At 37.6% G+C, this 22,640-nt stretch overlaps 1 protein-coding gene across 4 annotated transcripts; it reads left to right on the forward strand.

Moving 5' to 3' along the window:
• The first annotated feature begins 5,096 nt into the window (after positions 1-5,096).
• Positions 5,097-21,333, forward strand: TMEM192 (transmembrane protein 192). 4 transcript variants are annotated; one of them, XM_087963645.1, is made up of 7 exons: positions 5,097-5,243; positions 8,777-8,923; positions 11,186-11,450; positions 14,040-14,174; positions 18,033-18,152; positions 18,972-19,074; positions 19,770-21,333. In XM_087963645.1, exons 2-7 carry the CDS (start codon positions 8,801-8,803, stop codon positions 19,891-19,893), a joined length of 870 nt encoding a protein of 289 aa, XP_087819771.1. In that variant the 5' UTR covers positions 5,097-5,243; positions 8,777-8,800; the 3' UTR covers positions 19,894-21,333. The 4 variants fall into 4 exon arrangements, with proteins under 4 accessions (XP_087819771.1, XP_087819770.1, XP_026545011.1 ...); XM_087963644.1 differs by having other exon boundaries at positions 5,097-5,181; XM_026689226.2 differs by lacking the exon at positions 18,033-18,152 and having other exon boundaries at positions 5,097-5,181.
• The last annotated feature ends 1,307 nt before the right edge of the window (positions 21,334-22,640 follow it).

Below are 22,640 nucleotides of genomic sequence, written 5' to 3' on the forward strand. Positions count from 1 at the left end.
CCACTCGGGGTCAGGTGCTATACACAGTAGCAGGCCTGTTAAACTGGCGGCCCATGGGCTGGATGCATCACGCACAAGCCACGCCCACCGTGGCTCTGTAAAGGCAAAAAACTAGTTGCAATACGTCACGATACGTCACATGATGCGATCAAGTTTGACATCCATGCACTAGAGCAAGGTGCTATATACATTTAATAAATTATTCCTATAACAAAAGCAGCAATTGAAAAGAGAGAAAACTACCAACTGATTTCAATGCATTGCTCTAAGCCATTACATAGTTTGTCTGGTTTTGGCTTAATATGAACCTAGTTACTGTGATGTTAAAATAATGGTTTATAGTTAAGGGCATTATGGTTGCCTTTCATGAATTGTTACCTTGTAACCTGTGATTCCAATGAGACTATGAACTATATCATTGAAAGAATACCATTCCAAAAGATGGACATTTTGTGGTGTTAAATAAGTGATTATCTATTTCCCATTAAACCAAAATTCAGTAAGAAACAAGATCAAAAGCAATGGGGAGATTCAGCTGTAACACAGTCACTGATAAATAAGGGACAAAGTACATGAACCCAGCTTCCAAGATTCTGAAGCTTGACTAGCATGTTTATGACACTGACAACACATCAAAACAGATATCATACTAATTATAGAATACAGGAAACTTAAAGCATTTGGAATAATGGGGGAAGTTCTTAGTGTAAGAAATGAAGCAGGGCAAAAGGTTAATAGAATTCTGAAAAGGAAATTAAATGTTAATAGGAAATATCTTCTTCCAATAACATACAAAACAGCTATAAACATTGAGATCAAAAGATAGACAACAATGAAATCAAATTGAGTATGTATTTTGCAACAAAGATGGAAAAGCTCATCAGTTCAGTCACCAAAAATAAAACCAGATGCTGAATGCAGATTTTTACCTAAATAAAATAATTTAAAAAATCAAGACTAATAAGAAATGACCTCATCAATATTCAATATGGTTATGCAACAGATGTAAAGAATATATTACATGGATAGTTTGTTAAAGTGTTTAAAAAACTCTAAACTGAAATATATTAACACCATTAGAGATGTAACCAACAAAAATATCCTAAAATTCATCAACAGAAGGTGAAATAGCTGTCTGCCTACACAAAAATAGCTGAAGAAAAGTAGAAAGCAAAAGGTAACAAAGGAAAATTTGCTCAATGAAGAACTGAGTTGCAAAGAAGATAAAGATATAAGTAATGCCAATACACTGAGAACAGTAGTTTATTTGGAAAGACAAAAAGTTCAAGTAAGATAATGTAATGTGTTGGTACCCCAATCACCAATCAGGAGCCAATAGGTTCTTTAGAATTCAAAGGCAATAGTCTCAGATCAGACTGAAACGATAAAAAGGATTATATTGAATAAATATTGAAACAATTAGTGAAGAAAGATATGCCAATCCACATCCCTTCAGTGTGCTAGGAACCCTCCTGGGATTTTCAGTTTATGCTGAGATTCAAACTTTCTGGGACTTTCATCATCTTTTTATATTTTGCTATGGTAGCGATAAAAAAAGAAGAAAGAAATGTCTTCCATTTGAAAGAAAGATATAGCAGATCTAGGCAAACTATTCAACATGAGAGACATCAAATTGACTATATAAGTATTAAATGAAGTAACACTATTCACGGAAAACATTAAAAAGAAACTTAATGCTTAAACATTTTGGACATACTGTATAATTCAATCACTGTGTCTTAAAACAATTGTCCTTGGAACTGACAGGAAAGAAACAATATTAGGTTTAATCTCCAACTGTGCTTGTGAAGTGGTATGAAATATAAATGTTTATAACTGACAGAAAAGAGTGGTTGCAATACTACTATTCCACTCTACATACGTGTTTATTTATTGAATTTATATTGCTGCCTATTCACCCATGGTGACTTGAGGTGGCTTACAGAATGTAAAACCATATTAAAAAATAAATAAAAAACTAACAAAAAGAAATAAATTAATAAAGTACAAGAGAACAAAATCTGGAAATAAAATTTCCCCCCAACTCCCCCGCTCCAACACCAGCAGATCACATCAGCCATTTGATGGGCTCCATCCCGCAATGGGCTCCCCAGGCCCACTGGCAGAACCAGGTCTTCAGTGCCTTTTGGAAGAGTATTAGAGAGGGGGCCATTCTAATCTCTGGGGGAATGATGTTCCAGAGAGAGGGAGCCACCACAGAGAAGGTCCTTCTTCTGGGTCCCAACAGGTGTATCTCCCTCAGGGATGGGACCCGCAGCATTCCCTGCATCCCCGGTCCAATGGGTTGGGTAGATGTTGATCAGCAAGAGATGTTTCCTCAGATAACCCGGACCCAAGCCATGAAGGGCTTTAAAGGTGACAACCAGCACCCTGAATTGCCCCCGGAAGCAAATTGGCAACCAACGCAGCTCTCGCAGGAGTGGTGAAATGTGCACACCGGGAGCTGCGCAAAACCATGCGGGCCGCTGCATTTTGCATCAACTGGAGCTTCTGGATGTTCTTCAAGGGGCCCCATGTAGAGCGCGTTGCAATAATCAAGACGGGAAGTGACTAGGGCATGAATGACTGAGTAGGGACCGTTGGTCCAGGAAAGGGCGTAATTGGTACACAACCCGCAGTTGCACAAAGGCCCTCCTGGCCACGACCACCTGCAGTGAAAGGTCATAAAAGGGGACAAAATTCACATACAACTGTCTCACTTAGCAACAAAATTTTGGGGCTCAATTATGGTCATAAGTTGAGGACCATCTGTATAATGTATTTTTTTTTAAAAAAATTGTGCAATTTTTGTTTTAACATTTTTAGTTTAAAAATTGTTTGCATCCCATCTTCTTTATACTGATTTATAACCATGATTGATTAATACTCATAACTATTTATATAAACAATGAATGACAAAAAAATCATAAAAAGCACATTATAAATAATAAAACTTGACATATCTGAGAAAACTTCAACCAATGCAAAAATGTCCCTAAAGCAATCAAGCGAGGCACACAATCTTAGGACTGCATGCCTGATGTTAGGCATCCAGAAATTATCCATAGTAATCAATCACTCCGAGACAAGCATAATCTCCAATTGATTTATTAGGAACAGCTCTGGTATGTCTATGGACATTTCCAAAACTGAAACTCATTCCCAGCCCCGTCTCACAAATCCTCCCTATCTCCTCCCACTACTATACTTCATAAATCACAAGAACCAATTAACCGCAGCTGGAATTTTTTAATGCGACATACTAAATAACCTTGAACTGTCCAACTCTCTCACCCCGTTCATTATTCACATTCTTATGGCAGCTGATCTCAGAGTTGACACCTAACTGAAAAGCTTCTTAAAAGCCCCCCAAAAAAAAAAAAAAAAAGATAGATTGGGCAGTCCTATCCAATTCTCAAATGCTATTTCCTAGGACAAATTTGTTTTTTATAATGTATAAACTACCTGGAATTATTCTGGACTCAATGTCCTCCAAATTTAATACAATAAATAAATAAATAAATTACCAATATGGTGCTACATTCTGTACCAACTGTAGTGGTCTTCAAAGGCAGCTCCATATGTATCACAGCCATAATAAAAAAAGATGACAGGTTGACTCTTGAGTAGGGCCTCCCAGAGTATAGTAGTAATAGGTGCAACTGGCACAGTATTTATATTAACACTCTCTGTGCCATGGTTACTACCTATTCTTCAATCAATGAATTCAGGATGACTCCCAAATTGCAATACAAATTCCATTTAGACCCAAAGATTGAAATTCTCTGGATCCAGTTTGTAAAAAAAAATGCTACAATTTCCACTCTGTATTTACTGAACTGAAATGTTGAGAATTATTTCCATGTAAATATTTATATATCTTCTTCTTTTTCTATATAAATGAATGAATGAATGAATGAATGAATGTGAAATACCACTCAGGCATCATCACAAAATCTCCAGAACCGTAAAGCCTACAAACTTGAAATTTGGCACATATGTTCCTCTTGGCTTCTAGGTGCTCACTAAGAAAGGATTTTTCCAAATGATCACCAGAGCATTAGTATTTCCTATATTATTATTAACATGCTCTGATGCTAAGGGGTTCTACTCCCCGTCCCCACCTGAAAAGAAATCTGTTCCAAATGCAAAACGCAGAGGAGTTTCAGTTTGTTTTACTTTCACAGCAACTTTAGTACAGAACAGTTGAGCTAAGGCACGCCCAGGCTCCTTGCTGTCTCCTTCTTGCTCACACAGCAAATACTCTTTCAGTTTCCAAACAGCCTTCAACTCTCTCACACCATGGACTGGCAGATGCTAGGCAGATGAATAATACCCAATGGATGCTGGTAGGCAGAAGCACAATTTTATTGATTAATTCTTCTAACTGTCGGAAAACACCAGTGTTATTTTGCCTCCCTTCGAGGCCGTCACAGATCTCTTAGAATTAGATAACGTCAGAATAAGGAGAAACGTGTTGTTCCAGTGCCATTCATGATGCCTAAAAGCATCACTCATGGGCTAGATAAGATACCGAGATGGAGCAAAACCGGGATCGAAGATTGTTTTCACGTTTTAAACTCCTCATGGCCAGATACGTTAAGGGCAAAGAAATCCGCAACTGCGTGTTCTCTTAGTCCCTGACAGAAGACGGGCAGTTGTCGGTACGCTATCAGAAACGCGTTTTTTTTTTTTAATTCTTTTCTCGAATTCATCCTTCTGCTCTCTCCGTGGCTTTGGGCCATTCTGAAGGAACCCACCCCCCAACGCGTAACCGGCAGGTTAAAAAAAAAAAGAAGAAGTCGCCCCTTCAGCAAAGCGAACGGCATTTCCCTCCCATTTTGGCCCTGAGGCAGAATAGCGTACTACGTTTCGGGTGGGGGGTTGGAAGAGGTCGGGGGTGGGTGGGCGTGTCCCTCGGGAGAGGCGGTTATTTTTTGAGAGCCACGCGCCTCCAAAGAACCGCGCGCAGTTGAAAAAAAGCGTGGGGCGGAGCTTCGGCGTGGGAAACAAAAAGCTACGTCGCGCCCGTGAAAGGGAAGGAGGGCGGGGCGCTTCCTTTATTATTGCAACGAAGGTGGAGGGGGGGGCGGGGCACCGGAAGCAGCTGTGGGAAGCAGCGCCACCATGGCGGGAGCTTCGGCTTCAGGAGGACGGCGGCAGTTGCGCTCTCTGGATAACGTGAGTGGTGCTGGTGGGGGTTGGGGAGGGGCGGCTGTCCCTGGCGTGAGTAGTGTGTGTAGGTTACTAGGTACGCTCCCAGTGAACGGCGAGCCTTAGGGGGGGGGAGGGGGGTTGCACCCATTTGGGGGTCCCGATATTGGGGGTCCCACCCATCGCTGCTCCGGTATTGCCCTCATCCCGACTAAGCTCTGCAAACGAGTCGGGCTGCGGCTGCTGTCGTTGCCAGCCAAATATGATGATTCCCAACTAGTTGAGAGATATACCGGGAAGATATATTGATACAGATTACAGCTAATCAGAGTTGGAAGGGACCTTGTAGGTCATCTAGTCCACCCCCCCCCCCCCGCCCAAGCGGGAGACCCTACACCATTTCTGACAAATACTGTTTCCTCCTTTTCATGTTTGGGAGAGCCCCAGCATGAAGGCGTCTCCTCACGATCATGTGATGGCTTTCTGGTCTTCTTTCTATTTTGCTTAGGCGAGATCTTGGGGCTAATAATTTTATTAGGACCTTCCAGTAATTTCCACACCGGTACAGTGAGTCAAAAATCCTGTCCGTTGAAGCATGTATGTGACAGTGGGATGCCTTTGTGTCTGGCATAGTCAGAATAGAGCTGGAAGGGACCTTGGGAGATCTTCTAGTCCAACCCCCCCCCCTCAAGCATACATTTCAGACTAGCGGCTGTCCAGTTTCTTCCTAAAAACCTCTAGTGATGAAGTACCCACCACCCAGTAGGCGATCTATTCCACTGGTTAATTGTCCTCATTGTTGGTCATAGCTATGCTTAATATTTTTATTTTTTTATTTATTTTTTATTTGTCAATTGCTTACCAGATAATAGGTATAAGTAAAAACATAGTTATGAATACATGGGTACATAAAAGAAATAAAAGAAACAATAGGACGGGGACGGTTGGTGCGCTTATGCAGACCTCTTAGGAAAGGGGGGAGGTCAATAGTAGACAGTCTAAGGTTAAAGTTTTCGTAGGTTTTCCTATGGAATAAATAGTTTAGTCATGGATAGTTAATAACTGATAAATATATAAGCATATGTTTCTTTGACAATGTAAAAATTTCTATAAACTGTAACGACTACGAAAGAATAGCACAAAAGATTTGTAACCAACTGACACACTGTATGTATATAAAATGGATGGTTTTATGTTTTTATGTTTTGTTTGTATATGCTTGTCTTAAAAATAAAAACTATCCTATCCTATCCTAGGTTTTCCAGTTTTCCTCCTCTGTTTCCTCCTTTCCCTATTTCGGCTTGAAATCCTTGCTACACAAATGCTGAAGTTAAAGTGCCAGAAGCATTGTTAGATGAACCGAGCTTTGTTTTATGTTCTACCAGCATTTATAAAACCGGTCCAGAGCACAAATAAATATAAAAGGTCATGATTACACACACACACACAAATATGAATTTGCACAGAGTTTGCTAGGATTTCAGTAGGACCAAGAAGAGATTTGGAGACAAAACTAAAAGATACTTGAGATGATTCTGTTTGCCTGTCTGCTGTGACTGATTCTTGCACTGAAAATAAGTTCTGTGCAGGATGTTAACCTGTCAAAATAAGGGTTGCTTTCTCTGTCTTGTGCTAGATTTCTAAAATTTAATTACATATTTGAAAAACAATTTTGTAATTAAAAATTGGAGTGTAATACATTCATTAGATTACATTGATCTCCAGCTATTATTAGAATTGACTTTTTTCATTATTGGTCATGTAACTAGAACTGATGGAAGAGTTTTTTTCCCCCTTTGTCAGGAATGATAATTTGGTCTCTTTCTCTGGTCTCTTTCTCTGTGAAAGGTGAAACGTGAAATTAAGATGTATTCTATTTTGAGCCTACATATAAATTTTATCCAATAGGATATACATTTCAGTAGACATCTATATATTACATTGTTAGCACTCTTAAAACTGACTTCTTACTACTAATTATTTTATTTAGTGTACAGCAATAGTAGGTTAGTCAGGAGACTAATACCATGTTAATACAGAGTGGTTGTTTGACTGCCTAAGCATGTTTGGTTCATGCTGTTGTGTCATCCATAGTGTACCACAGGGAGCAAACTGGCTTGGGGTCAGGCGTTGCATTCAGACAAGGTCAGGTTTTGGTTTCTACGTCTGCATTTAGCACTGTTTTTCCTCTTAACAAGGTGGTACTTTACTAAGTGGTATCTGCATTTAGCATGCTTTCAAACTGCTAGTGTGACAAAAGCCAAGGCAAGTGACCCCACCACACAAGTCCTAGGGTCTTCAACCATCACAGTCCTTCCCCACTGTCTTTAAACCATTAAACCACTGCGCTTCCTACTTCCTGTTAATATTGAACTACAGAATTGGCATATCCTTTTATAAAGTCTGAAATACAAAGGGTGGTCCTGAAAACCAGACCGTTTTTCCAAAGACCATGCTATTCTGAAGACCATGCTATTTCCGTTCAATAGTGATTCACTTGCTTTATTTGAAAACATAATAATTCCATGATAATACCTACATTCCAATTCAATGTTTTGTTTGATTGATTAAAAACAAAACATATTACTATAGCACAAATGGTTAGTGAATACTTCATTTTGTTCTGAAATCCTAAGGTCATGGTTTTGTATTAATAAATTTAGAAAATACTTCCCTGACCAAAAGTATCTAAAATATTTTCTAATTTAAATATATTTATTATGCCCAGAAGGAAATGAATTTGATTGAGGTGGCTGCATAAAAAATGAATAAATAAGTAAAGTTATGGGGATTTATTTCTAGAAAAGCTTCAGTTATACTGAGCTATCTACTTGACATTTTTGCTTTGACGATTTCTGATCATGTTACATGGAACAGGAAAACAGCAGGTTTTAAAGGTCTTTTTGCTCCTGTAGAATGAATATATTAATGAAAAAAAATGCTTGCAATTGTTAACAGTACGCTAATCTAAAAAGATTTTATGTTGAAAAAAATACACAAAAGTAGCATTTTCAGGTCTGTATTCAATGTAATGTGAAGTGTACTCCTGTGTTGGCCTCCTGGTACAGTAGAACTTCTGGTCTCTCTTTTCCTCACAACATAAGGATGCTTTATGAGAAATAGTGATGGGCCCAAAACCACCTTTCATAATTAAATGTGGAGTGGAATCAGCATTTCCTGGGCAGATTTGTGAGCCAGATTTTCCAGTCAGACATGTTTGACAGTTTCAGAGTTGTACTGAAGTTTGGTTTTGTGGAGGTTATTCTAAAACTTGAACATGGATTTCATGCCCCCCATCAAATAAATTATGGATGCTGAGGGTGTTATTTATGGATGCGGAGGTAAATATTTTAATTGGATTTATATTCTTTTTCATAGCAACATTTTCTTTGGGTCTTTATACTCAGGACCTTCATTGCTATAATCTGGGTAAAATTACATGATAACTATAATTCTCTGTAGATGATGTTAAATCCTATTACGCATAATAGGATTTGCTTTTTGAAATGTACGGCTCTTTCTAATGTGAGACAACTTACACAAATAGCGTAATTGATTTCTGCATATTATAAAAGTTACTTTGACTTTCTGGTTTTTTTTAAAAAAATGTCATCTGTTTCAGGGGTCCTTGGAGGTAACGCAGAGTATGGATGATGACCCTCTACTTGATGCACCACTTCTTCCACGCCATACGTTACATTCCAGGCTTCATCCAGAGTTCCATGCTATACCTACAGTCTTTGTTGCCAATGTTTTGTTGCTTCTGCATGTAAGTTGAAAAAACAAAACAAATGTGGTGTCATGCAAAAAATCAGCTTTCCTGAAGACCAGTGGTAAAATGTGCCTATTTTACTTCGCTGACCAACACATTAGGAATACCAACTTCTTTCTCTGCCACCTAAATTGCTCCTTCCCCAGCGGAAAAAACATTTATCTCAATGTTTCCTTCTTGGTCCTTTAAAAGTGGCAGAGGCATCTAGTATCTTTTAAGACCACCTTGCCCCATCGTTATTACATTGGTAACTCAATATTCAACTGCTTCAAAACTTGTTGAATTTGGTACTCAATGCATTTTGATGTGAACATGTTGCCCCGGTACTCATTGTTTCCTTGGTATTTAGCACACAGCAAAAGGAAGAGGAGGACTGCTGCAGAGGGCGGACAGACAGTCAGCCATGTTGGGAAGGTCATTGGCACAGGAAAAACAACAACAAAGTTCTTCCCAGCCAAAACAAAGTGGGAAGTCACCTAGTTTGTTCGACACTCATATTTTTTAGTACTTGGCATGCCTATCAGAACCAATTAACGTTGAGTACTGAGGTACCGCTGTATTTACTGTTACAGTTTTGGCAACTTTCAGCATGGGAATCATATCTCTGGTGAGAAAATTAAAAACAAAATGGAATGTGCAGAAAATCCCTATTTCTGCTGCCATAACTAATAAATCTAGCTTTTGTTATTCTTTACAGTAATGGGATCTGAATTGCTATGTCTCCTTACTGACTATTAAAAAAATGAAGTAGAGCAATCAAAACAGTTTCTGCATATGCCAAGCAGTATTTTGGATATAATAAAAGAGAAGTATGCTTCAGTGTATGTATTATGTATAGAGGGCGAGGAAAGAAGGGAAAAAAACTCTGAAAGCTTGATGACAGAAACAGTGACATGTATTAAAACCAGATTAAGTTAACATTCTTTGCTTTACAAGTGAATGAACATAGTGACTCTCTTCATTATGTTCAGGACAGATTACAATAGAAGTGGGGGGAAAAATAAAGCAGAAGCTGTATTTCCCCTTTTCTGAATGAGTTTCTATTTCACTGAAGTGAAAGTTTAATTATTTCTAATGTTTCAGCAAGTTAGTTTTTGAATTCAAACCATAAGTTGCAAGTCACCTAAAGAGACTTATTTGTGTTAAAATGGATGCATATTTGCAAGTTAAATCTGTCAGTTGGATGTTAAGTATCACAAATTGCAATCATGCCAAAGCTTCTTGACTCTTGAGGTTTTATTGCTAGTTTATGTTGAATCATTTTTACCCATTTCTGTACACGTCTATTGGCAATAGTATTGTGGTATACTGACTGTATACTGACTGTAATAAACAGCTTCTGATCCTCAAAATTTATCATTAATTTACTGCTTCATGTTAAGAGTCTTTATATAGGAACTTTGGCCATACCATTTTCCAGAAACAGGCTGATGGAAACTGATCCCATGTGCACACCCAGGACTTCCTCAACTGAGAAAAAATAACTCTGGTGTCTTAGAAAGTTTAATAAAATAACATATACAATCATAAGTTCCCTTTGTGCTATTGAACAACCCCAGTGACTCCTATGAAGCAAAGCTGAATCTTATGGACTTTTCTTATGATCCTTCTCCTTGTTATAAAGTACCCTAAATCTGTGCACAGCTATATCTTGGGTCCATATTTGCATTAGAATAGTCTAGTATGCTTAGAATTGGGTTATAGTGGTATTGTTCCTGAATTGGGAAATACAGGCATTCCCAGTTGAAACAGTACGATAATTCAGCTCACAACAGAAACAAAATAAAGATGCTTAATAGGAATAAATACCGTGTTTCTCATATAATAACGCTGGGTCCTTTTTTTTTTTTTTTTTTTTGAGCCCCGAATAAATGGTTAGGCCGTCTTTTCAGGGGTGACTTAATTCCACCCCCCACCCCCCGTTGCATCTTCGGGCGGGTGGTGATGGCTTGGATGTTGACCTCGGCGTTGGTGGGGCACTTCATATCAGGGTCAACGCAGGCAGCACCATATCCGGGTGTGCAACAAAAGTACTTCCTAACGGCAAGCCCTCCCCCACCATTCCCCCCCCCATTTCGCATGTTTTAATATAGGCCTTAATTTGGGGGAGGGGCTTAATTTCATTTCATGCCTATAAAACATGCTGGGACTTCCTATTGGGGGAGGCCATATTGTTGGAGAAACAGGGTAGCTTGTATGAAACCTGACTGATAATACTTTATTAGTGCATATAATTATTTACTGTCTTTCTTTTTTTAGGTTACTTTCGTTGTGTTGGCATTTGTGACAGGGGTTATTTGTTCTTATGATGATTCAAGTGAAGACACATGCCCTGAAAACTACACTTATCCTTTTAAAGTGCAGACTACTATAACAATTGCCAAGGTAATTCTATGGATGCTTCATCTGTTCCTGGAGCGATTCATTCACTTTCACCACAGCAAAGCTAGAAGCAAAGGTTATCTCCGCATCTACCGAACCACAAGACATCTTAAAAGGTTTCCCCTACTAATTCAGTCAACAGGTGATGATCCATGGTTATTTTAATTAAATAATGCTTTAATTCAATTAATGCTTTCTATTTAAATTCTGGTATTTCAGTATGCAGTAATGATGTTACACATCTAGGGAGGAAATTTTTATGACTTTTATTTTTGTCCTGATATATATCATTCTGATAAGTTGAAACTTTTATTCTAGTAAACTGAAACAAGTCACTCTTATAGCTATGGCTAATAAAAGGTTTAAAATCCTGCTCAGACTTTTAAAAGACTTTTTAAAATATCATTTTATTTTACACTGCAGCATACTTACAAACAGCCACTGCTGAGTAATGGTCATATATTTTTTATTGTGAAAAGTAATAATGTGCTATCTTCATTGTACCAGGCCCACTGTGTGATAAATAATTCCACATATATGAGTATCATGTCGGTATTTGTACCTCTGCATGCACAGAAAATTTGCAGTAACACCAGTGGTCCTAATTTTTTAGAGATCAAGAATATATCCAAGGCACTTTTTCATTAGGACTGTATCATCTGATATACAGTAAATGTAAGATATTGTTTGAAACATCCCTGAAAAATAGGCTCTTGGCCTTGCTTTCAAGGATGAAAGTTTATCAACTTTTAATATATCCTGTTCTGGTGTCAAATACTTTATATTATCTAGATTAATGTTTACTTGAAAGCTTTTATCTTGGGTCTGTTGGTTGAGATCCTGCCCACTACAGTAAGAAATAAGTTCACTTTTATCAGTTACAATATCTTAGTTTCATTGGCTTGTAGAACTAAGTAGTATATGTACCATAAAATTGCATGCACTCTGAACATAAAACAAATATTAAATTGGTATTAAATGAAAAGATGCAATCTTACAAAACTGGAGAGATTATTTCCTCTTATGATAGTACCGCTTAATTTCATTTTTAAATTTATATATCTAGCTAAGCCTGTCATATGTGTTACATTTCTATTCCTTGTTTATCTAATTATGAAACAAGACAACGTTGTGGCTCCCCGTTTTCCCATGTTATATGATAGTGTTGACCTTGTGGGAGGAGCAGCAGCAGCCTGGGCAACATCTGATAAGGAACAATCTAGGTTGCAGGTGGGGAGGGGAAAGAATGGGAAACATTTCAGAAGGAACCAATAGGACAGAAAGGGAGGAATATTTTCAGTCTTGCAAAATCCTGTTCAATGAAACCTTGCCATTCATAAAAATGATCTGATGCTCCTGGTTGCACTTCTTCTCTGGAGAACCTTGAAGGGCTAACACTTGCCATGGAGAGGTCTAAACTTGCTTGACTACCGGGTAGAATGAAAAACCTTTTTCCAGATATTAAAAAGGAAGGTTAATAAGCACCCCTTGAAAAGAAGTTTACTTGTTCTCTAATGAAAAATTGTTCTATTTCAGCATTTCAGTATATATACATTTTGTTAACGACCAAACTGCAGTTTGAACCAACCAATCAATCTACAGATGGATGAATATCTGCAGTCATGTTAGATATGCACCACTGGAATGGGGCCACTAGATAGAGCTCTAGTGATAGAAAAATTGTCAAGATGGCCAATAACTATTTAAACAGATGATACATTCTCTTGAAGATATAGTGCTTGTGATACGCTTCTGTGGGGAAAATATATTGTCCTTTTATATAATGCTAATAATCATTTTACTTGTAAGTCCTATGATGTCTCATCCTTATCTTATTCTTGGATGGTAAGGTACAGCCAGAGTGGGTTTTTTTTCTCAGTACAGTCACCCAAAATATAACGGGCAGCCCAGCTAAAACAAGCAGACACCTGTATAACAAGCAGACACCTGTACAGTTCTGTATGTATAAGGCAGAACTGATACAAGAAGGTCCTGGAGGGGGGCAACAACAAAAGATTTCAATTATACAAAAGAATGCAATGGTACTGTGCTCTTACATTTAGATACGGAGAGCAAATGATTGTAGTTATTGTTAAAATCATCATATCTCTAAAACAATCTAAAAGGCCAAGATAAAAATAAATCATCCTAGGGAGAATTCAGCTATGGTTGCTGAAAGTTGACATTGATTTGACAGTATTCAATCAATCTGTATATTAATTTGACCTTATATATGTTCATAACTTTACTCCTAAAGCCCACTGAAAGATAGTGGGACTGGTGGAAATCCAATCCAAATAAATAGTATATATCATTCCAGTAAGTCTAGCCCACTATTGTAAAGATTCATCCAGAACCCATACACAGTCAGTGATGATTGAATTGTCCTGGAAGGCAGAATGAAGGAAAGAATTGAATTCAAGCCCTAGCCCTGCAAACAGTTAATACATTTTCTGTTTGTTTCTATTTTGGGTCATTAGAGTCAGCTATGTATGGATTTATTTTAATGGCCTACTGATCAAGGTTATCTGTTGCATGCAGTTTGGCTTAAAGTTATTGCACAATTATTATTTAAGCAGAAGGGTTCTTTGTGAGCTATATTTGGAAAATTCTAGCCTACCCTTCACTGTTTTAGTGGCCATCACAGGACCTTGACTTTCAACCAATGTGGCTTTGTGGAAGAAACTGTCCCAGATTTCTGTTTCTAATGTGTCCTGTTTGTTTTTAATAGGAAATGTGGCTTTATTGCTGATAGTGTCATTGCAACATTCGTTTCCTAATCACAATAAAATGTATCTCTGCTTCATGCTGGGAATCTTGGCTATGGAACTGATATGTTCATTGATATGTCTGGTTGTGTACACAGGTGAGAATTTTTCTTTGCCTTGTTAGGGTGATTAAGCCACCCACTCTCATTCTGTTTTTAAAGCATTATTTTAACATGAACTTGATTGAAGCGGTCTGCTAAAAATGTACAAGCTGTCACCCTAATATTTATACTGTCGGAAATCATACCACCAGACCTTTCAGTGTTATTCTATATGATGCTGAGAGGAGGACAAAGATGCGGATGTTACCGAACTTAACTTTTGTGGTGGTGGAACTGCAAAGCTGCAATTGTTTGCATGACACTTACATCTTTCAACTTTGACGCTGGTGTATCCCAAGGGCTTGGGGCAGTGTTCAGCACAAAAATAGAGCATACAAAATGCAGCTGTTGGTAAAGAAATCACTTCCCTTGGCAGTGAGAGTCATCTTTTGTGGCAAAGCAGCTGCTTTGAGAATCTTTTCGCCTGGCACTGATAAGCAGCTACATCTCTTCATGAATAGTTCAAGGCTCTTTTTTTTTTTTACTGGGCACATGGAAGCTGAGGAAGGAAAGAGCAAAATGCATATTGCCAGATATATTTGCACAATTCAGAGAGTGTTAGAAAAGCTCAAACACAAGATGCAGTCTTATAAGAATAATAAAATTCTCCGGTCTCTTTTTAGGATGAAAAAAAAGCTAAAAACTCAGGGAATGTAGCATTGCCAGTAAAGTGAAATAATTCTATAAGTTATTGCAGCAAAGAAGAAGACAAAAATGACACCATGCTATTATTTTTCAAGCCATCCTGGGGAATCTGTATTTTAAGGAGTTAAGGTGTACGTGAATGATCTATAAACTGCTGTTTCAAAGGAGTTGGCTTTCGAGTCTTATAGCTTTGTATTGGACTTGCTGTCTCCCTCTGTTTATAATTAAAGCAATTAAATTTAGAACCTAGAACAAAAAAATATGTAATGTGTAAAGTCTCATTTAATACACAATGGCAACATAAGCACAGATTTTAGCTAGCTTCTAAGGCATCTTTGTAAGTATAATTAATGGAAGCAAAATAGCACTTTAAAGTAGCTAAATACATACAGTGGTGCTTAGAAGCTTATGAATCGTTTTCAGTTTCCAATATTTCTGTATAAATATGATTTAAAACATGCTCTTGTCTCCACACAACTCCTAAAACTATATATGAATCCAAAACTTGTTCATTTATTTATTGAAGAAAATGATTCTCAACATTTAGGTCATATTTTTGTAGAATTACTGAAAATTCAAAAGGGTTCACAAGAACCATACTGAATATTCTGGCTCATTAATGCTTTACTACTTTATATAATAAGTCTGCAGAGATCCAAATTCAAAAAGCAAAGTGGAATCCCCTTTTGCCCTTTGAATCCAGACCTCCATATAGCCATAGAATCCACATTGTCTACACATTTGTTCTTTTCTTTTCTTTTTACTTTCTTTTACTACTCTTCAGTGTTTTCCTTTATTGCTTCCTGGTCAAGGATATTGATTTTCACTGCAATGTGTAGGATAGCACACAAATTACTATAAATATATAAGAGCACATTGGCTAGTCTTTTATGTGCCCCACAATTCTTTAATTCTTTGTCTGAATTGGCATAGGGTATAGCAATAAGCAATAGCACTTAGACTTATATACCGCTTTATAGTGCTTTCCAGCCCTCTCAAAGCGGTTTACAGAGTCAGCCTCTTGCCCCCAACAATCAGGGTCCTCATTTTACCCACCTCGGAAGGATGGAAGGCTGAGTCAACCTTGAGCCTGGTGGGATTCGATCTGTCAAATTGCAGTAGGAGTAGCTTGCAGTACTGCACTCTAACCACTGCGCCACCAAGGCTCCCTTAAAAACTATCCTGCTAGAGCAGGGGGTTGGACTAGAAGACCTCCAAGGTTCCTTCCAACTCTATTATTCTATGTTCAATTAAGAATCAGTGGCTTTGACAAAGGGATGAAATGAGTGTCATGAATGCAGGTCCTGTCCCTACACATGTGTGTGCAATGTAACATTACCTAAATGAAGCAAAGTTTTCCTCACAGTGGTTATTTCATCTTTTGTGCCCCGCAACAGATGCCCGTTGTTCCACTCTACTGCTGTTCCTGAGCATTGTTGTTAATCGCCCTCATGTGTCTTTTCATCTGACTTACAATCATCTATTTTAGAAAAAAGTTCTTATTTTTTAGATGGCACAATAAAATGCTTTTGTTTACAGTTATATTAACCAACTCACTAACTTACCCATCTTTTATGATTCTGCTCCACTGACCACCTTTAGGCACCATTGTTTCGAATGTGTACTTTGGGGTAATCGGATCTGCGCTTTGATACCTGAATTCTTAAGGCAGCTTGAGAGCTAAATGCATCTAAAGCTTTTTACAGCTTGTACACACACCTGTTTTAGTTATTCCTCTGATCAGTCATCCAGCCCCCTTCCTACATAGCAGGTGGCCTAGTAAAGCAATTCTAATAGAGATAGGAAGAGTTTTTCTCTTCACATAGAGCTGTTGATTGAGTAGAGGAGAATGAAGCATTGTGTTGATGTGGGACCAATAAATAAATAAAAACAATCTTCTCCAGTATGTTTGCTAACCCCTTTTTGGCTAAGCAGTCAAGCATTCATTCTGGAAACATATTTGCAGAACCAAATATTGGGTGTGAATGATGATAATTTTATACAGTTTTTCCTAGCCAGATCCTCCCTACCCTTCCCACAATGTATGGGAATACATTATCCATCAACTCAGCAAGCGTACCTGCTTTAATTCATACCATTTCAAAACAGCATTTTAATGCTCCTTTCAAAAAATAAAGGGAATTAAATAGGAGTTAAGAAGGGTACATAAGCCACATCTCCATATTTCCTAACAAAATATCCCACCGCACAAATAACCCAATTGACAAGAGTTTTCTCTGAGTTAACGAGTGAATAGTTAGCCTGCTGTGAAGTATTAAAAATAGCTGAAATGGTCACATGATCTTTCCCTGTTGATACCTATTTCCATTTTTTTCTCATTGAATTACCTGGTAGATAATCATATATTATGCTCAGCCAGTTCACCCATTTCTGCTCACCGATAACAAATAAGCTTTCTTTGGTTGGTTGTTTACTTATTGGCACAAAACAGGCTGGAAGATTTTGCCTACGGTTCCCATTTCCATATTACTTTCTTAAGCAGAGGGGAAATATAGCGATGCCACTGTTTTATCATATCCAGCCCCTGCTTCCTTTTTATTTGTTATTTGAAAGAAAACTGACGAAATGCCAAAACAGATCCTATTCTCATGGGTGTCAAACTCATGGTGTCACATTGCCGTCACGTAACATCGCAACGTTTTCTCCCTTCGCAGAGCAGGGTAGGCGTGGCCTATGCGTGACACATCCGGCCCGCGTGCCGCCAGTTTGACACTCTTGCTCTAGAGTCATCCAAAAGATGTATTCCCCACTCACCCAGAATCATCGTCATCATCATTTTAGCCATTGTCTATTCACTTCAGGATGAAGGCCTCTTACACATGTTTCCAACCAATTCAGTCCTGAATTTTCTTTTGTCAGTTGGGCCCACAATATTTGCTGATGTCATCAATCTATCTTGTTTTAGGTCTATTTCATGGATCTTACCAAGTGGGATCCATTCTATGTCTGCCTTGATCATTCTATGTGACCAGCCCATTTCCATTTCAATTCTTTTACTCTCTTGATGATATTGTGTACTTTTGTTTGTTGTTGAATCCGTGTGCAGGTGTTTCTATCTTGTCTTGTAATGCCAAGCAGGCATCTTTGCGCCACTTGTATCTTTTGTATTGATTGTGAGGTTAGTGTCCATGTTTTTCTGGCATATGTTAGAGCAGGTAGCACACACTGATCGAAAACTTTTATTTTCAGGCATGCAGAGGGGGAGGAGGTTCTTGAAATTTATACTTAGCTTGCTAAATGCCTATGAACCACATTTAACACGCCATTCAATTTCCTATATGTACTTTCCATTGAGATCCATTGGCCAAGGTATGTGTAGTGGTCTACTACATCTAGTTCTTCTCCAGATATATTTTTTTCTTTCTTTTGTGAATATATTAAACATAACCTGGCTCTTTTTCAGGATATTTAGTTAGCTGAGCAAAAATTATCCCAGTTTTCCAGTTGTTATAACATATCACTATTATAAACATGCCATGAAAAACAGTATCAATGCTTGCATTATATAAAGACAAATAACTGCACAATTGAGTTTCTTTTTCCTTGCCCCTAAGATGGCACATTTTGACTATTCTTAGCGCATGGAGGGTTGTTGTTGTTTAGTTTTTTAGAGAAAAGCCGAAAGAAAAACCTTCCTATTCCCTTGCTTGTATTGGGTTATATTCTAGAATTGCTAAATTGTTTGCATTTGATTAGAATGCTAAACAACTTGAGTTAAAGCTTTCTGGTGAACTGTTTTCATCCACGTGAATATTTAGCTTACTGTGATTCTTTTTTCATAACTAATTACCTTTAGAGGCCCATTTAATGGAATTTGTGAAGGGATTTTTATCTTTGGAAGCAGAACATTTACTTATGCTACAAGAGTTCAAAATTCCTTTTAAATCAACTTTGGATGTTGTCATTTTATTTAACTTTATTGTTTGGGCTCTGTGATTTTCTCTGGGTCTGAATAATAAGACCACTCATTCCCCCCCCCCCCCAATGCATCTCGTTTTATACTTAAAAGCTTTGAACTGTTCCATTTTGTAGAGGAAACAATTTTTTTTTCTAGAAATGAAGTTTGTTTTTAATTGAATATAGTTTGATAGTAGCGGAATACATTTGACCTTCTCTTTGTTTTCAAAGTGAAGGTAAGCAACTTTAACCAAGCAAAGCCAAGACCTGATATAATAGAAGAAGAGAAGATGTATTCTTATCCTAATCAAGTTACCTCAGAAGTTGGATTCAGGTACTTGTATAAATTTGCCGAAATTGGATAAATCCTTTTCTGTGTTTTTTAAGCCCTGATAGTGTGGTATATTAATCTCATGATTCATTATTCTAGAGCAGGGGTGTCAAACAGGGCTGTCTTAACGCCTGGGCTTGATGGGCACTTGCCTGTGGGCCCCATGAGCATAGAGACTCCATACTAATCTGTGTATGTTAACCCTTCAGTGCACCTTGTATTATATAAATACAGCAACATATTGATTAAATTTTACTGCATTTTTTTTTCATTAATACTAACATGCAAATAATATGTTTAATTTTATCGACCATTTACATTTTTATTCTTGTGAGTAGTTGTCGTAGAGGCCCCAGTATACTGCTTTGCCTAGGGCCCATAATGCTGTTAAGACAGCCCTGGTGTCAAACTCACATCATCATGGCGGTGTCATGTGAGGTATTGGGACTTTTTCCCCCTTCGCTAAACCAGGCACGGGTGTGACCACGTGACTCATCAGGCCCTTGGGTTGGGTTGGGTGTTTGATAGTCGTGAGCAGGATTGGGGAACCGTGGCCCTTTTAGACCTGTGGACTTCAACTCCCAGAATTCCTGAGCCAGCATGACTCTGGGAAGAACAAGCCTTTTGAAATGAGTTAAAATAGCAAAAGACAATGTAATTAGGATGATGGTATGATTTTATTTTATTTTGCTTTTCAGAGAATTCTCAAGTTTGGAAGAAGTAGTTGAAAAACAAGGTGACATGATTGAATACCTTCAGCGGCACAATGCCCTACTTAGCAAGAGACTATTGGCATTAATATCAGAGCAGAACAGAAGCTAGTGGTATTCAAGACAGCAATGCAGAAGAAAAACATCCAGCACTGATTTATTCTCTGAAATACAAGTTGTATTGAAAAACTCCAGTCCAAGTTTTGAATAGCAGTTGGTCACTCCTGGCTGATTGGAAAAGCTTCTTTTTTAAAAGGATATATATTTTTAAATGGTTGTCTGTACTAATTTTTTTTTTTGCAGTGCAGGAAGCGGACCTTAGATAGGAAAAATTTCTCTTTCTATGTCAGTTGCAGATTGTTCTTCCAAGGTGCCAAAGATTTCTATGGTAGTTCAGGATTCAGTTCTTTTCAAAAATACAAGATAAACATCTTCATTTAAATGTCAGTTTTCCTTCTATTTTTGTTATAGGATACATTGATAAAAGAAATTAAGGACTATTAGTATGTCTGCTTCCTCAGAGATGTATTAAGTTACTATAGTAATAGTGAAGAATCATCTGGAAAACTGACAGCTTTTTTAAAAAACTTGTGCAGAATCACTGAGATTCCATTTCTGTAAATATAGTGCTAACAGAATATCCAAAAGCGGGAAATGGGGATATCCTACATAAACTGGAAAGACCCCATGTGGGTATAATATGGGAAATATAAATTGTGCCTTTTAAAATCATGGATATCAAAATAAAGCTAATATTGCCTTTCTGCCTTGCTTATGTGTATGGGCCAGCATCTTACAATCAAATGAACAAGAATGGGAAAGTGTGTAAAAATATTTTTTAAATGTGTGGGGATAGTAACAAGCTGCATGTAAGTCTTTATCCTAAAGGTTTATGGTATGGTATTGTTTATAATGTGAGGAAACATTAGTTTCTGGCTTTTAAGTTCTTAAGACCTACTTCTTTATTTTGAAAAGCCACTTCTTTAATTCCTGCATATGGGATTAAAATCCAGCTCCTCTGCCCTTTAAACCTGTCATAATTGTTGAAAATACTCAGGCCTACTATACTCTCCCTGAAAGCTGTTGCACAAAATACATAGATAAAAGTGTGTGGATCCTACTGAATTCAGCGAAAATTAGTTGCTGGGATCTGCTGGACTAAAGTTTTTAATTTTCTTTTTCTCTGTTAACAGATAATTGCCTACTCTGTCTTTTTGCCGCCAATGAAGAGTAATTTTTGTGTATTCTGTAATCAGAAAGGCATACTTTGCCTTCATCCTGCTATAAATTATGCAAACTAATTGTTCATCCACTGCTTACTTATATATGTATGCATGTATATTGCACAAAATAACTTAATATTGCAACTGACTGCTTCTAACACTAATTCCTTCATGTCTTTTAGGCTGTGGTTTATACACAGGTAAGATTTTATATAGAAGATGAGTTTTCCTTTTAAAGGTTACTTAGATTTCATCATAGTTCATATGTAATTTGTTCTACCTTTTGTATTAAATGTGATAAGTTAATAAATGCAATAAATCCTAATCTATTGCAGTCTGTACCTAAAGATTCTTCAGATTCTGTGTTAATATGCCTGCAAAAAATATGTCTTTATCAGATTTAGTAGCCTACTTAAGAACTCATCTTGTTATCAAATGTGATTGGTAGCAGGAAAGTGCTACCTCTAAGGCAGAGGTCGTATTCAGCAGGTTCTGACCAGTTCTGGAGAACCGGTAACGGCAATTTTGTGTAGTTCAGAGAACCGGCAAATACCACCACCTCTGACTGGAGATTTTACAGTATTCTTCCCCTGCCATGCCCACAGAACCAGTAGTTAAAAAAGATTGAATCCCACCACTGCTCTAAAGTCCCTTCCAACTATGATAGTCTATGATTCTATTAATGTCAACAGGCATTTAAGTTTGACAGCCCTGGTCTAGAATATTAGATACCAGTATAAACACTTGTACATTAAATTAAGCCAATAATTAGTTAAATTGCATAGAAACACTTGCTATTATTTTTGTTATAGCTCTTTCAGTTGCAGTTCTTACTGGGTTTGAAGATTTAGAGCAGTGTTTTTTTAAACTTGGCAACTTTAAGTTGTGTGCACTTCAACATCTAGAATTCCCCAGCCGTTCGCCACCAGTAAAAAGTTGCCAAGTTTGAAAAAGCTATTGGCGTAGAGTATAGTAAGCAACCTGTGGCATTCCAGCTGCACAACAGTGCTTTTGTTGTTTTGAGCCAAACAAACAATGTTGCTTGAAGTTGTGGAGCATCTGGAAAATGCCAGCAATTGTAACCTCTATTTTTACCAGTCATAAAGCTTCCATCTTTCCAGTTCAGCTATAATTATTTTATTTTCACAGTATCCATCCTTTGGTCAGGAAGTTTTGCCATTTAATTTCCTTTGTACTTTGGAAGATTTGCTAATTTGTGCAATATCTTTGAACTGAGTCACAGATCAATGCTTTTAATACTCTCCCTGTTTCAAGTGCACCCTGTGTTACACTTCAAATTGCCTCCCCTCCACCTCAAGTTCATATTTTATCAAGGAGTTCATATCTTTACTGGCTCGGGGCACCTAGTAAATTCCACTTTTGGATAAGGGTCTTAAGCGCATTACAAAATACCTTTAAATTCATTTAAAACACTGACTGCTTCAGACTGAGTTCCCCAGACATGCATTGAACTATAATCTCCCAGAATTACCAAATTCCCAGCTAGAGGAATGCTGCTCTAATAAAATAAAAATGCTCAACCCATATAAGAAGTCTCTTTTCTTAAAATGTAATGCTTCCTTTGTATTTGCTTCCTTTATATCTGCTGATCTGTTCACCCATTAGCAGAATAACG

Source organism: Notechis scutatus, chromosome 4, assembly GCF_049901735.1.
Source record: "Notechis scutatus isolate UNSWTSFEM ecotype Mainland chromosome 4, rNotScu1.2, whole genome shotgun sequence".
NCBI lineage: Eukaryota > Metazoa > Chordata > Lepidosauria > Squamata > Elapidae > Notechis > Notechis scutatus.

Excerpts from the sequence above, each read along its gene's own strand:
- TMEM192 (XM_087963644.1), top strand. The coding sequence starts at position 5,128 with ATGGCGGGAGCTTCGGCTTCAGGAGGACGGCGGCAGTTGCGCTCTCTG. Across the intron at positions 8,924-11,185 it reads ATGTTTTGTTGCTTCTGCAT|GTTACTTTCGTTGTGTTGGC; the intron begins GTAAGTTGAAAA and ends TTCTTTTTTTAG. Across the intron at positions 19,075-19,769 it reads ACCTCAGAAGTTGGATTCAG|AGAATTCTCAAGTTTGGAAG; the intron begins GTACTTGTATAA and ends TTTGCTTTTCAG.